Raw genomic sequence first — 15,923 nt, forward strand, 5'->3', positions numbered from 1 at the left:
CCCCCCCCCGGTGTGTGCCCCCGAAGGAAGTTTGGCCGGGAGTGGAGCGCGGCAGCGGGAGGTATTTTTATTTTAGAGCAGCGCTGCAGAGGGGCTGGTTCAGGAGCTGTCTGTCACCGGCAGCTGCCGGAGAGGACCCGCTGCTGGCTGCCAAAAGCAACCCAAGCCAGGTTTGGGGCTCTGCTCCCAAATCCTGAAGGGTTTTGGGTATGGGGAGACACCCCAAAGCCCCGCGGGTCTCTGCGAGCACAGGGGGAAACCGAGGCACGGAGGTGAACGGCGCAAGCCCTCCCCGGTTGAATTGGCCCCGAGCTCCTCTGGAGGTTGTGATGCCTCTGGAAAAGCTCCTTTTGGGGTCTTCTTCAGCATCTGTAGCCGAAATGAGGGGTGTTGAGGGGCTGGGTTGGGTTGTGGGCTCTGTTATTTTGGGGTCGGCCGAGGGCAAGGCAGGCCCAGCTCCGTTGTCTCCTGCCAGGCTCCTGCTGCCAAGGTCCTGGGAGGTTTTGGGGGAGTTCATGTTGGGGCTGACGTCCCTGAACATCTCCTGGGGGAGAGAAACGGGTTGGGATTTTATGAAAAACCCCACAACTTGTCTGATTTGGGGTGAGTCGAGGCGTGTTGTGGGCTGCAGAGAGAGGAACTGCAGCATGGGCCCCCCTCGCTGAGGGGCTCCTTGTCCTGCTGGAGGCTCCCCGAGCACCGAGCCCCCCATGGGGTGACACTGAGGACCCCAAAGAGCCCCAGCCTTCATCCGGAGACAACAGTCTGGGAGTCCGTGGGATCTTGTTTTGGGGTGTGTTGGGGGTCTGGGGGGCTCCTGGGAGTGGATCCCAGATTTTATCCCAGTGGAGGGCAAGAAGGAGCACGGCCCCATAAAATATCCGAGTGGGAAGGGACCCCCAAGGGTCATCGAGTCCAGCTCCTGGGTCCCCAAAGGGCCACCCAAAAAAACAAACCATGGATGAGAGCAGTCCCCAAATGCTTCTTGATCTGCTGTCCCCAGGGCTCCCCGTTCCCCAGTACAAGACACGTGGTGTACTCACATCCAGAGGGCTTGTGGCTGATGATTTATTTTATTTTATTTTATTTTATTTATTTATTTATTTATTATTTTATTTTTTATTTTATTTTACTTTATTATTTTATTTTACTTTATTATTTTATTTTTATTTCACTTTATTTTCATTTCACTTTATTTTTACTTCATTTTATTTCGTTTTATTTCCTTTTATTATTTTTACCCAGAGTAATTTGTGAGCTTGCTGGACGAGAAGTGTGACAGAGGTGCTGGGCCGTGCGGCAGTTTTTCACCAGGCTCTGGGAACGGCGGTGATAAAAATCATTTAGTTTTAATTAATAGAGAGTATAAAAAATTAGGATTAAAAAAAAATGCTCTTGATTTCTAATATAATAAGATTTATTTTTAATGTGACCAGCGTGCCTTCCTCGGCACGGGGGACACCTCTGTGTTTGATTGCCCCAGCACTGCTGCTGTATGGCTGAGGGTTGTTTATGGCCTCGAGCTGATTTTAATGATGTTTTTTGACGTCTGGCAGGTTGCTGGAGGCTGTGGCCCTCTTCGGTGTCCAGGGCAGCAAGCAGGAAGGCGGTGGGGTTGAGTGAAAGGCACCCAGCTCCATCACGGTGAGGCACGGCACAAACATGGTGTAGGTTGGGTGTTAGGAAGAACTTCTTTACCAAAAGGGTTTTGAGGCATTGGGATGGGCTGCCCAGGGAAGTGGTGGAGTTACCATCCCTGGAGGTCTTTAAAAGATGTTTAGATGTTGAACTGAGTGATATGGGTTAGTGGAGGACTTGGCAGTGTTAGGTCAGAGGTTGGACGGGGAGATCTTGGAGGTCTCTTCCCACCTAGGTGATTCAGCTGGAGCGGCTCTTTATGGGGTGAACTGGAAGGAAAAAGGGTTATAATAAACCACGTGGCTGTTGTATACTACCTGAGGTACCCCCTTGGGTTTGCCCATGCACATACACTGCCGGGAACGTGCTGCAACACCAGGACCTCAGCAGGCACCTCCCTGCTTGGATGGTGTGGGAGAAGGCAATTTGGGGGGCTCCATCCATCCTTCCAACCCAACATCCCCTTCAGCCCCCCACCTTTAGCCCCTCTCACTGGGAGCCCCTCTCTCTCTCCCCAGAAAGCCCAGCTAACGATTCTTGCTGACAAACGAGCTGCTCTAAGCCCCAGGAGCTCTCCCCATGCCGGCAGATGGGATTTGGAGCCTTTGGTCTGTAAGGGGAGCCGCGTGGGGATCGAGGTGGCATTTGCTGCACGGGGCCGCCCTGTCCCGCGGGATCGGCCGGCTCGCAAGCTGGGCTCGGCGGGGAGAGGATGAGGGGAGAAACCCAACACCCCTCTTGGCTCCTTGGTGGCTTAATTTAGAGCCCAGGGGCTCTGCTACGGTGTTTTTCCATTTAAAGCCGACCCTCATTCATCGGTCATGCACGGGGCGATGGCCCCGCCGCTTGCAGGGCAGTAGCAGCTGCTGGCTGTAAGCTGCCGAAGGGGTGGGCAAATCTGCAGTGCCCCTTCCTCCTGATTTCCCCCCTGCAAAGGATTTAAACGTCTCCTCCTCACACCTCGCCCTGCTCTGGAGCTTTTCCAGCCAGCCCCCAAAAGGCAAAAGCCCCGAGGGTTGGATGAGTGGGGCACGCAGCGCTCACAGCCCAAATTCGTGGCTCTAAATCGGAGCAGTTACAGTGGGATCGGCTCCGACCCAGCAGCTGATCCTCCAGCAGAGCCCAGGGCACGGAGAGCTCGCGCGTGTCGATGCCGTCTATATTTAACCGTGCTAATGCAACTTAATTCACGTTGCGGCCAGCTGGTTCCGTAGGCTGCCCTCTTGCCATGCCCGCTGCCCGTAGGTAGGCTTGCTCGCGACAGCCCGAGAGGAAAATGCTGACAATTAATCAAAGGTCATGGGGCTTTATTCCCGGCGGCTCAGCTGCGCTTTTAAAATCTGGCTGCATCCGTCAGGCACTTTCTGGCTGCTCCGTGGAAGTGCTCTGCCCAGCTCCGGGGCAGGAGATGACCTTTGGCTCAGCCCGAGCGGTTGGAGGATTCGTGCTCTTTGGCTAAAAGCTGGCTGAATCCTAGCGGAGAGCATCCACAGCCTCAAATACCTGCAGCAGAATTAACTGAGGCTGTTCTTCGCAGCTTAACTGCAGCCACCAGCCTGCGTCAGCAGCACGGAGCGTTGTCACCGCCAGCTCACCCCTGCCATCAACTACGAGGCTGAAAAAACTCAGAGCTTAGCAAAAAGCGACCCGTGACACGGCTTTATGCTGCATGAAGGCTGTCCCGGAGAGAAGATGCTGGATACTCACGCTGCTTTTATCCAGCAGAGAAAGGCGTCGTAACGGCTGGCTGCAAACTGAAGCCAGAGAAATTCAAGTGAGAACGAAGGCAGGGGGATTCTCACAGGCTGGCACTTACCCACTAGGAGAAACTTTCAAGGAAAGCAGGGGATTTTGGAGGTTTCAGATCAAGCCCAGCTGCATCTCTAAAAGAAATGTGGCTCAGGCAGCACATCAAGCTTGCTGGGGAGATTCTGTGGCTGGGGACCAGCAGGAAGGGTTTTTGCAGGGAGTGACACCGATATTCTCACTGGTTTTGGCTTCTGGGTGATGGGTTGGGAGATGTGGGGCCGCTGCAGCCAGCTGGAATAGGGCTGCTGCTTCGAAGATGTGAGTGGGCTTCTTAACTTCAGTGACAGAACCATGTGCACTGGTAGGAACTCGCACTCATACCTTGAAAAACGGGAATTGGTTGCTGCAAGAGTCAGCACAGAGCGAGTTCAAAGTCAGGTCTTACAGGTATGGGCTCCCTAAACAAGCCATTTCATTGTGACTTTCTGTATCCTCCTTCTTCAAGGCACCCTGTGGTTGTGTGTGTGACTGAAAAAAAGGGAGAAAATGCTTCTGTGCAACCCCAAACAAGCATATGTTTAAAGAAACAAGTGTTGCAGCACTTGTGAAGAAGTTTGCACCATGTGCTAGCGAGCCATATGCGTTCTGTACCATACAGCACTCCCGTTTCTCTCTGAGTTCCCTGGGTTGCCTCAGAGCCACCCCAGGAAGAATTTTGCTAGGGAGCGGTACGATCGTCACTGCTGCAGCACAAGGACAGGAGACAGATGCTGACGGGGTGTTGGGAAGGATGGCAGCTTTCCCCTGGTGTCCTTACGGGGAAATATTATCGATTCACACTTCTGTGTAAGCGAAATCAGAGTCCAGCTGCGAGCTGCCAGCCTGAGTGTAGCAGCTACCACGTACCAAAGGTGCCTGGTGGGTTGCAGGATGTCTTTTGCTCTAATGTTCCTGGCAGGAGGCATCTGGCAGCGAGCAGTTTTGGTCCTGCTTGTTCGAGAGAGGCACCTGGCAGCTCTGCTCTGCTTGAGCAGGGCTCTAAAGCACAGGCAGGGTGCTGAGCATCTCGCCTCCATCACCTCCATCACCTGTGACCTGTTTGAAGAGACAGCTCCGGACCTAAGCAGGAGAAAGACAGGAACCACATGGCTCTGACCACATCTGGAGTAACTCCTGCTCCGCTCCCTCTCTGCCTTATCTCATTGCAAGCGGAGTCAGAACCCAACCCCGATGCTGCGGTGCTTTGCCCGTCCCCAGCCCCACCCTGTGCTGGTTGGGGCTGAAATCCGACAAACTTCGTGCTCGCACAATGGGGCAGAGAAAGCAAAGCAGAAAGAGGAGTGCTTTCAAAAGACTTTCATCTGAAAAACAAAGCGGCTCTATTCCGAAATGACTAGCTCTCCCTTTGCTTGCAGTCCCCAGGGCTGGCTCTCTGCTGGCAGCCTGCATGTTAATGCCTTATTAGCTTGCGTTTGGTGTTCTCACCGCGCTGCAAGAGAAAAGGGCGAGATGCGAGAGTTTTCAGCACCTCCAAAAGTCCCTCCTCCACTGTAGGAAAAACGTGCTGGTGTTCCACTAACCTTTCTTCCTAATGAGAACAAGATCTGCCTGATGCATGCCTGCAGAGACCCAGAAATTTGGGAACTGATAAGCTGGATGGCAAGTTTCATGTGAGCTCGATTTAAGGTAAGTCCTACTGATTGTGGGAGCAATCTGCCCAGTTTTCCTTTCCAGTGGAAACTGTACTGAGCTTCAGAAAACTCTGCCAGTACGTTCAAGCAAAGAAATAAGCTGGGATTGTCAACAGAGACCACCCAAAATGCTCCTGCAGATACTCATATACCAGGCTAACGCCCTCCCTCAGCACTTAAGCACTACATAAAACCCCAGAGGGGCAGGTGTCAGTGTGCAGATACACAAAGAACTCAGTTTGTTCTTGGCATGGCTTTGGAAGGGGGCTGGCATATCTTGTGTACAGCAAATTCCTTCATGTGCTGATAAAAGCGGCAGCGTAATGAGTATTGAGCCCTCTCTAGGAAAATTCATTTGAAACTAGGGAGGTTTTGCCTAAAATCACACCGCAGAAGTGCAGCTTCCTAAAGTGCACCGAACTATGACATGTGCAGCCTGAGAGCCAGCTGCTTGCTAACTCAGAATCCGCTGACATGCAAAATCTTCAGTCTTTTTGTATTTAATTTCCATTTCTCATCCTCTCCTGCAAATGCTGACGACACGACATGATCAGAGGCTGCAAAACTCCACTTCCACTGCATTTCAATCCGTGGGCACGCTGCCTGGGCTCTCTCTCTCCCTGCTCTGCAGTCCAAAGGACTCTGAGTATCTTCCTTAACTCTTCTCCTGTTTCTGCTGCCAAATGGCCTGTAGAAAGATATCCTTCACTTGGTCCATTGTGTCCTGGTAGAGTTTAAAGTCTTCCTCTTTCTTTCTCACAGTAGTCTCCAAAGCAGCCTTCAGAGCTTCGTTCTCATCCAGCTGGATCACGAGCCTACGAGGAAACAAAAGGCAACTTTCATGTGAGCTGTGGAGCTTCAAAGCAAATTAGAACAGTGCTTCAGCTCCAGGGAAGAAAACCCTGAAACACATGCTCTCTGGTAATTTTATAACAGGCTTGAGAAAGAGCAGACTTATAAACACTTGTTCCTTCTCTCTTTGAGATAGAAAAGGGTATTAGAAGACCAAATACTTTTCAGATGTTTCTTTAAAATTGTAATTTTGTTTTCACTAATAGCTTGGAATCAATGGCTAGGGAAAGAAAAATAAAAAGGAAAAAGGTGCCTTTCTTGCAAGTGTTTTGTGCTGCTCAACACTGGCTTAACATTTCTGGGTGTAATTTTTAGGAAAGTTATGTAAGAAGGACATAGACAAGAACAAACCAGAGGATCTGTGACTTGTACAATTTACTGCTTTTTATTTTCTGAGGAGCCGGTCCAGGTGACAGCACTGCTACGAGGACAACAATGAATCTGAATTATTGAGTTATTGAAAAAATGTGGCAGTAACACAGTGTGGAGGAAGGGAGAACGTACCTCGTGCTCAGCTCCTCGACCTGCGATTCCAGAGGCAGCCTGGAGAGCTGGGCTGCAGAGAGCTCCTTCCTATCACTCATGTTCAAGGTGAGTCTTGAGTGACTGGCTTGGCCTGTAGATTTCATCACAAAATGGAGCTTTAGTAAAACAATCTTTTTCACTTGGTGAGGCATCGAGTAAACCTCAGGAAATAGTGAATAAATGTTAGGGAATCTGCTCGGTTCTCTGGATATCCAAAAAGATGGTGTAAATATATAGGATATACATTTTACCTTAATCTCCTTTTAGCAAAAGTAAAACATGAGGTAGTAACGTGTATGTTTACCTGGACAGAAAAGTAAAAAAAGACCATCCAAAATATTTAAGGGTCCCAAACAACAGGTGACAGAAGCAGTTAGAAAGTATTATTTTAACCTTTATCTCATTGTATTTCATTCAAGCTTATGACAACTGTTCCTTACTGAATGCCAGGCACATGTGTGGCACACTCTAAAACAGATTTTTTAAAGCACTTTTTGATCCTCAGCATACACACAATGTAGGTTAAGTTCAGTAAAGCAATTAAATATGCCCTTCAAACCGAGACTGTAAATCAAGAGTGCTCTCCAGAATAAAGCTCTCTCAGAACACGCCATTTCAAATGGACACAACAACTTCTTCCAGGGTTATACAGAAAGGGTTATAAGAAAATATCTCAAATTTTACTACTGGGCTTGGAGAGTCAACACTGTGACTGCTCAAGGAATCCCTATAACAGAAGAAGGCTCAGAGAGGACAGGCATGGATGATGTGCTCACGAAGATCAAAAAAGAACGTAGGAAGCAACCACAGCTATCGTGAGAGAAGCTGAACTTATCTCAACACCAAGGGGACTGGAGGGTAGCCTTTGCTGTAGATAAACAGCTCTGTCAGTTGAGCAAATGTAAACAGCCTTCCCTAAAAAAATCCACAGAAAGTACTGGCTCAGCCCAACACAGAATATAAAAATCAACCAGCACACCAAACCTTGAAGAGAACAATGGGCTTGAGCTGGCTTCAACTCACGTATTTCTTCCTGGCAAGTGGGGGCACTCAGCATCCTGACACCCAGAGCAGTGGCAGGAATCATGTTTGTGATTCAACTGCGCATTGCAGTCGCTATATGGTGCCCGTGTTGTGATTTCAGTACATTGCTGACGTATTTTTTCTAAATTAAAAGACGTCAGACATTTTTTCTAAATTAAAAACCCACATATCGCTAAATATCTTCAAGTAAATTTGCTAATAAAACATCAAATCCTCCTCACGTGGAATATATGAAAGAACCTGGTCAGAAAGAACTACAGTCTGACAAAACCACGTGGGGAGAAAGGTCATGTTGTATAACAAAGAAATGCTTTTGAACTCGATGTTGTGTTCCACAGGACTGAGGAAAACCTGCTTTTACTTACCCATTCTCCTCTGGGATTATTCTTTGCTAATTAAAAATTTGGATGAGACAGAAAAAAACAAACAAACAAACAAAAAGCACAAATAATATTAAAACACAACTGTGTTGTTTCTAACTACTCAGCATCATTATCTACTTCCCTTGCACTGAGGAGACTAGAAACATTAGATTAGTAATTAGATCAGCTCTCTCCAATTTTGCACTTTCAGAAAGAAAAGAAAATATTATGTTAATTAGTGGCTTCTCTAGTCTCTATTTTATGTTCAAGCCTTTCATTCCTTCTTATTTCCTCAACTATCTGGCATGAAAGCATTTAGATAACCTACATGCTCTGCTGAAGGGATGTATTACAGATTTCTAGACTTGTTTCTTGTACAAACTCCAGAGAATTTTGGCACGTTACAAGGGGCTGGGCTCTCTTCAAACAACTGCAGTGAAAGAGCCTGTTACCTACTCATCTTACAGCCTCTCAGAGGATTTCTTCTTGCTAGTCTTCTTGCCAATCCTTTTCTACATTTGCTTTTAGTCCTCAAGCAGACAAGGCTAATGAACTAAGTATTTAGTTAGAAGGAACCTGTCGTGGTGGTAGGAACAATTTGCTTCCTCCAGCTAGGAAATGCCAGTCTCTCAGAGGTGAGTTACCAAACTGTTACAACAATTTGATCCAAATGGCTCGGAATCTGACGAGTTCATCACTACATCAATTTGAGGTTGCGAGGGAAATCTAAGCTGGGCACATGCAGAATAACAGAATAGCACATCAAAGCTTTGCACTACCAGGTTGTATAAAAGATTAAGCTCAAAATACCAGCTAAATTCTCCTCTAGGAGACAGCACCAAAATGCCCCTGTACTATTTAAGGCAGGGAGTCAGAGGAAAAAGCTTGTGATTGATAGCTGTATTCTCCAAACTCCCACCTGCCTACTACCTCACCCCGCGTACATCCTAATTTCTTCCTCAGAAGAAACGAGCTGAGAGCTCCAAAGTGCCTTACATCTAAACCCTACTGGGAATCCTAAGTGATATCACCCAATACCACTTCTGCAAGGCCCAGCACTGCCCTTCCACCGGGATGAATGTCCCATATCCTAAAGCCCACAGGCTGCAGCACTTGGCTTCTGAGCACTCTTCTAACATCGTGCTGGTCACTGAACTGCAACTCTCTGTTTTGTGGGGCAAGTCTCTGCGAGGATCAAAGTTTTTCTGCAGTGCCTTTTCTGTGTCAGGCTCTCAGCTAACACAGGTAAGGCAGCGCTAAAAATCAGTGGTTTCAGAAAAAGAAATAAGTCAGTGCTGGCTGGGGCCCTTGTCAAGGACACAAAAGTTCAGAATTGATGGATGTTTTATGGAAAGAAGTAGGTTTTAAGCAATCTTTCAGTATACCTGCAGGACAAAGCTCCTCTGCATCCTGTTCCTGCATACCTGGTTCTCTGTATTCCAGATGGGTGAATGGCAGTGCTTCACCTGAGGTCCTGAGCAGCTTAAACTGGGGAACCTCACCCTCCTGTGTGAATTGAGACCAAAGTGAACAGCACCAGGCATTTTTTTGGCATCACTGTGCTGCTCCAGAGAGGTTTTATTGCCAACCACAGCACGGTGATGGGAGTTGCAAATGCAGTGCAGTTCGAGCAGCATTTCTTACCTCGCCTGAACTGCACCTAAGAAGAAACGACACTGGTGCACGTGGAAAGGGAGGTGACTGCTCATACAGGTGCTCAGTACAGAGCTGTAAGAAGCAGATGAGGTAGGATGGGTACACACAATAGGAAAAAGCCACACCACGCATCTGCTGCACTGTGGGGCTGTTGTCCTACAGCCAAAGATCATGTGTTCCTGCGTGGGGCAGGCCAAGAGCACGTACAAGCTCTGTTATGAGGCTTGTGACCTCTCCAGTCACCATAACTCACTCTGATGCCATCCCAGTATTTGCCAAATTAAAATGCTTATTACTACTGTTCATCTCCTGGCATTTAAATTCCTTTTACTTTATGAAAATGCGTATAAAAAGGGAAGCCACTGGAAAAGTTTCCTTAAGAATATGTACCATTTTATTGGTTTAGACACCTTACAGAATCAGAGTCCTTAAGTAATAAAAGAATCTGATCAGAGAAATAAAAATTTAACATCCATCATGACTTCTCCTCCTTTAACTATGCTAGTAAGGCTTTCATATTTATAGCAGGAGATTATCATGTTCACAGTGTAATAAATTACACCAGATCTAATTACTACATCACCAGCAATACTTTTTCATCGACACTGACAGGCCTTAAATTGGGATGCGTCCTTTAATTCTGCTCTTAACCTTCAGATGAATCTCTCAGGCAGAAGTGTAAAGGGAACACAGCATGGTCACTGCAGACACGCAGAACGGTGTCAAGTTCCTTCTGTAGACCATCATCCCGTGAAAACAACATAATGCAAAAGTCCTGGTCCCACTTAAATCTGTGTCAGAGCCCTCTTGAATTAAGTGGGGCCAGGATTTCACCCTCAGTATGAGCCCACTGCTCTGAGCAGGTCCAAATCCCTGTGTGTAAGGTCAAGCAATCGTGTAGGATTGAGAGATGAGAGCCCAAATATTGCTGCTATTAACCACCGGGGTGGGATGGGGGACATAGCTGTGGGTAAGAGCTCCACCTCACCTGTTTTGCCCCTCAGAGGAGGTTTCTGTGTACTTGTGTTCCTCCCAGGATCCATTTGTAGTTTTTCAAGCTGCTGCTCCAAAAGGACACATCGCCGCCGCTCTTCCTGAAGCCTCTTCTCAACTTCCAAGACTTTATCACTGCTTTCCTCCACCCTGATATGCAAAAAAGGTGATTCAAGCTTATTTATGTCCTAAGTATAAAGGATCAGCCAGTCTTAAACACTGAATCCTACTCCGTAGCTCCCAGCAGAGGGAACAAGAAAAGTTTCCATGCATGCAAAGGCAGAAATCCCAGTGCAATTCTTCCAGATGACATCCTCTACATTTGCAAAACAGAATTAACTAATGAGTATAATTATAAATAATAGGTTGGCTAGTGGAGGTTGCCTAGATCCCTTAACTCTGCCTAAATTTCCCACTCAGATGAGCAGCCAAGCTGCAGATTGCTGAGGGGAGATCTTTTATTAGAGGAATACTAACTGCATCTTTTTAAACACTGGGAAGAATTTGGAAGGAAAATAGTTTATAAAAACATTGTCAAGCATTTAGCTGTTCTGCGTCAGTTATCTGCGACGTTGCTTTTAATAAACTTGGCCGTGAGACACTACCGTGGAAGGAAGCGAGTGGAAGAGATTCAATAAGGGAAGAGCAAACTACCTGCCTGTTCACCTCACGGGACACCTCAGAAAATCAACTACAAAAGTTTGATGTGCACCCACGGATGTATTCAGGGAGTAGAGCCTGACACCAAATGATTTAGAGGAATTTAAAGCTAGGAGGAATCTTGAATTGACCGACACACTGTATTGGACAATGCAAACACAAAAAAAATCCTCCCTGGCCCTATGGGTGATAGCTGATTACTCCCTGAATCAAGAGATTTGATTAGTCTTATTCCCCTCCTAGCTGGCAGAACTAAAAAAAAATATTACAGCTCTAATAAAATTATATCACTGTCTTAAAAGTCTAGCTACAGGCAAGGCTCCAACCTCCTGTGGCAGTGAATTAGCAGGCGGGTGACATGCTATGTGAAATTATATTTCTCCTCAGTGGTTCTGAATTCATTAAACTTTCGTTTGACCAGGTGTTCCCCTAGCACCTGCGTTAGACAAACAGTGGAGGAAAAATGACAGGACTCGTTTTTTATGAAATCTTCTGCCAATATGTGCAGCAAACTGAAATCTTGCTCTAGCTCTTTCCCTTCCTCAAGCAGGGCCCGATCCTACAATCAGTCTACAAGCGAGTGTCTTCTGACAGCATTTTCTGCTCTGCGGTGAGTGGCTGTGAAACACGGTCGTAAATTCTGGCAGCTGCTGTAGGAAAATGCTACTCTCATAACCATTCTCAGAGCTCTTCTCTTGGCTTAAGCAGTATGTATGTTCCTTGAGGTTTGTTGACCTGGACTCCTACATGGGAAAGGAAGGGGAGGAACGCCTCACTTTTTTTTAACATATATTCATGTTGAAATATGAGTGGATGCTACATTATCCTGAGGTCTTCCAAGAATTATTGCACACAATCTCATAAAATGTACTTTACCTGCAGGAGCTCTTGATAAATGTGTGATAACCGTGGAGCTGCTGAATCATCACTCTGTGGCACATTTTACTAGGAACTGTGCATTTCATTAACTCTGCGTTCTTCATTAGCCCATATTCACAACGGCCCCAGTTCAGAAATCACTCAGACCTCTGTCCTTACCTAATTGCACAGCTCTATTAGTCACTGGGCTTACAGACCTGAATAAAATGCACATTTCTAGGATTTAGCCCTTAAAAGCACAGGGGATGATACCTTTACCACAGTTTTAAAAAACACACTTTTCTGATTGTGATTAATTAAAAGTTAGATAAATGCAAGATGCATTGAGATAAAGCAATCAAGCAAATAGAACCTATTGTATTCAAATATACCCAGACAAAAATGTGTCTTCCTATAAGCTGGAATACAGATTTGGGAATCAAATCATGTTTAAAGCAAAGTGTCTAGCTAGGAAAAAGTCAGTAGCTGAAAGGTGTCTAAAGATAAAAGGCTTTGCTTTTTCTTCTCTCCCAAAACCTAGCTTGATTTTAACATTGTCTTAAATTGAATTGAATAACGGGAACAAATGTCACCGTTATGCTTCAGTTAAACCAGAAGAAATTCATTTAAGAGAGGATACAGTGAAACTTAAAAGAATGTGAAAAGCTTCTGGAGCAGAAATCAGATTATAACTCTAATTGCAGTATTTAGTATTGGTGAATAAAATTGCTGCCTAAATAACACCACGCATACATAAATATACCAACTCCAGCTTTATCTGAGTGTAGCAAGCTTGAAGACGACTCAATTTTTTCTGCACTTTGTTCTAAAAGAATTTTAAAAAAATGAATCATGAAGTAGGCAGTGAAATTGAGCAGAATAATTTCAAACGCCCCTATTTAAGGCAAATTTCACAGTGGCAGAGTGCAGCATACCGGACTGCACGCTACAGACTCTCACACGTCTCAGCTGCTCCTTCATCACAGCATCCTACAAAGGGCACGGGCAGACTCAGGCACTACCTTTTCTGCAGCACAGTGACCAGTTCCAGGAGCCTGTCTCTTTCCACTTCAGCAGCCTGGCAGAGAGCCTTGTGCTCTGTGATCTGCGTCTGCAGCACTTTGAAATCCAGGCTGTCGGTGCCAGCAAGCCTAAAAGCAGCAGAAGCGCAAAGAGTCTGTTTCCCATTTCACGAATGAAAGAAATGAAACAAAGACAGCCTTTGAAAAAAACATATCAAAATACACTTCTGAAGCCCGAGCCAGAACACACAGCCAGGCTCACTGACTCCCCCCAGCATCATGCTTGATACTGCAACACACGGAATAAAAATATGTGGAAAAAAAGCCACTCTGAGTTTCACTAGAAAGGCCTTTCCCCTTGCAATGATGCTCTCCCTTCCCATCACCCTCGAAAACAAACTTCCCGCACCGAGCAGTTCACCAGCACTTGATTCGCCTCTTACTGCTCCTGCCAAAGAGAAGCCTGCACGTGGATTCTCCAAAGTGCTGCGCTAAGCTATTAAATGGCATGCTATTGATTTTCTTTAACTGAAAGGCTTCAGGCAGCATTAGTAAAATGGTTATTCTTCTGCTGAGTAGGTGATGAAAGGAAGGGGCAATTTTTCCACGTATCCCATTACTATGTACTTCATTTCTTCTACCTCTGCACGGAAATATTCAAGAATATTTCCGTTAGAGCAAAAACCAGGAGAAATCCTGGTGGCTGGGGATGACAAAAGGGGAAAGGGGGATTTATGGGGCATAAAACTAGCAATCAGTTAAAAAATTAAGACAGCAAGGAGCCACTGCAGCCTGTGCCAGAACCCTTTGACAGTATCATGCAGAGGGGATGGTAAAAGAAGTTGTTTGTTCCTGAAACAAGGCTGAGGGCTGCCAGCAGCTTGTGGAGTGTTGCAGGTTTCCTCTCTGGTTTGTGATGAAGTTTATATACGTACCTTCCAGGTGGGATGTTATTGCTGAGAAGGGGAGGCTGAGTGGCTGCCGACTCTACGAGCATATGGCCCATCTTGGACACTGTGCTACAAGGGAGAAAGCTCTGTTAAACACTGAGATCTACAAAGGGCAGGTTCTCACACACACATACACAGCAGCTCACCTTGCTCTCTGTCCCCAAAACGCACTGCAAAACCACGTTGCGTGTCCCATGTACAAATATTAAAGCTCGGTTTTTGATCGCTGTGCTTCTGGAGGCACTTTGCTGGCCCTCCACACCAGCATTTGGAGCTGCGTGTCACAGCGTGCGGATGTGGTGAGCAGGAACAGCTCTTGACCCTGCTTGGCTCAAGCAGAACATGCAAACAGCCACAGCAACAGCCAGTGCTGCTCTGTTTCCTCACGGGCACTGCCTCGGACCCTCACATAGAGCACTCTCATCAGACACCCCCTAGGACGTGAGCCAAGGACAGGTTACTGGGTTTCTTTGATGGTGTTTGCGTATCGCTTGCTTTCCTAACCAACTGAACCCCTGTTCTGCAGCAAAGCGCAGACCTTTTCTTTCTAGATGTCTTTTAAAATATATATTTTATAGTTTTTTGAACTCTTCTGCTCTTAGGAAGATCTGTCAGACTGCTAATACTAGAGTACCACTTCCAGCCTGGATGAGTTTTATGCATCTGTGTGCTTGGGACATAAAATTCCAGTGTTTGTTTTCCAGTCTTGAATTCAGCTGCCCAAAGGCAATTCCCTTTTCCTTGCCTTTGTATTTCCTTGCCTTTAAGCTGCAGCTAACAGAGGATAAAGCTTGATATTGTGGACCAGGCAGAGCTGCCTTCTAGGCTGCGACTGGTTAATCCATCCTAAAATCAAGTAAAGGTTGGTAATGACGGAAGAGGCCCAGTCTAAAAATGAGGATTTTTACTCTGACATCTCCAAGGGGCTTTAGCTCCTATTTATAGCATTTTTCATTTCATCTTTCCTGATAGGAAAAGATGATTCACTAAAGCAAAATGGAATAGAGGGTTCATCAGCATATTAAAGTTAATGGAATGAGTGAGCCCTGATGACCAAATTATTAACGGCTCTTGCAGTTTTCAAACTCTTTCACCGCCCATCTGACACATCAGACATTGTCAGGACAGAGCTATGTCAGTCACGAACACAAGAAATAATTTATGCATTGCATTTATGGGGTTCTACAAAGCCCATACCCAGCCTAGCTTTCCTTCTCACCCTCCTGCTTACTATCAGCAGACATTTGAAGTAATTGGTAAAAGGAAAAAAAAGTGGATAAAATATAGATTGGCACAAGAGCACGTCTGTGGAGTTGGAAGAGGGAGAGTAAAGTCAACCACTCTGCCAAGAAAACTTGCAGATAAGTTCTAACCCTCATTCCAAAACACTCCAAAGAACATTTCCTACATTTTGTAGTAATGTTCTCAGACTTAGGGATACATCTGACAATTTTCAGGCCAAGCTCAGTGTCTAAAATAATATGGTAGGCTAGTTTAAATTCCATAGGAGAAATTAGTTGTAGCTTTAACTTGGTAAAAGAATTAAAAGAATTTCCTCCTTCCTCAGAAGGCCAGTCTCAACTCCTCATTGTCAATTTGACCACAAACTCGTTAGCACCAAACCCTGTGTTTTAACAGGATGGGATACAACTTGTTCTGGTGCAAGTTATGGTCCCTTCATACAGCTGGAATGAGACAGAGTTACATAAGTGTGAACAAAAATCAGATATAATTATATTAATATGACTATAATGTACATGGTCCTCAATAAGGCTTTAAAAAGGATGTTTGTTAAGAGCAAACAGCGTGGTGTGCTTTCAACATTTCTGCAAGGAAATCCTACTCAAAGCTTCTTTATTGATTTAAATAATGCACCGGTGATTTACTGCTTACCTAAAATGGGGCTATGTATTAATTTGCCAC

The 15,923-nt window shown here is 45.9% G+C and overlaps 1 protein-coding gene and 1 long non-coding RNA gene across 4 annotated transcripts in view; one reads left to right on the forward strand and one right to left on the reverse strand.

Annotated features, from left to right (window-relative positions):
- Positions 1-2,928: 2,928 nt before the first annotated feature.
- The window catches only part of CCDC13 (coiled-coil domain containing 13), a 33,114-nt gene continuing 20,119 nt past the window's right edge, over positions 2,929-15,923 (reverse strand). For all 3 annotated transcript variants that reach the window (XM_038173584.2, XM_038173586.2, XM_038173585.2), the window contains exons 12-16: positions 13,986-14,069; positions 13,051-13,179; positions 10,506-10,660; positions 6,435-6,546; positions 2,929-5,893 (exon numbers count right to left, since the gene is read on the reverse strand). In XM_038173584.2, coding sequence (XP_038029512.1) covers positions 5,734-5,893; positions 6,435-6,546; positions 10,506-10,660; positions 13,051-13,179; positions 13,986-14,069 — 640 coding nt within the window. In that variant the 3' untranslated portion in view covers positions 2,929-5,733. The remainder of the gene's footprint in view (positions 5,894-6,434; positions 6,547-10,505; positions 10,661-13,050; positions 13,180-13,985; positions 14,070-15,923) is intronic.
- On the forward strand, positions 4,941-6,153 carry LOC140001646 (uncharacterized). Its single transcript, XR_011807136.1, has 2 exons — positions 4,941-5,073; positions 5,841-6,153. It is a non-coding gene; the product is annotated as an uncharacterized lncRNA (long non-coding RNA).

The sequence above is a fragment of the Anas platyrhynchos genome, chromosome 2 (assembly GCF_047663525.1).
Source record: "Anas platyrhynchos isolate ZD024472 breed Pekin duck chromosome 2, IASCAAS_PekinDuck_T2T, whole genome shotgun sequence".
Lineage (NCBI taxonomy): Eukaryota > Metazoa > Chordata > Aves > Anseriformes > Anatidae > Anas > Anas platyrhynchos.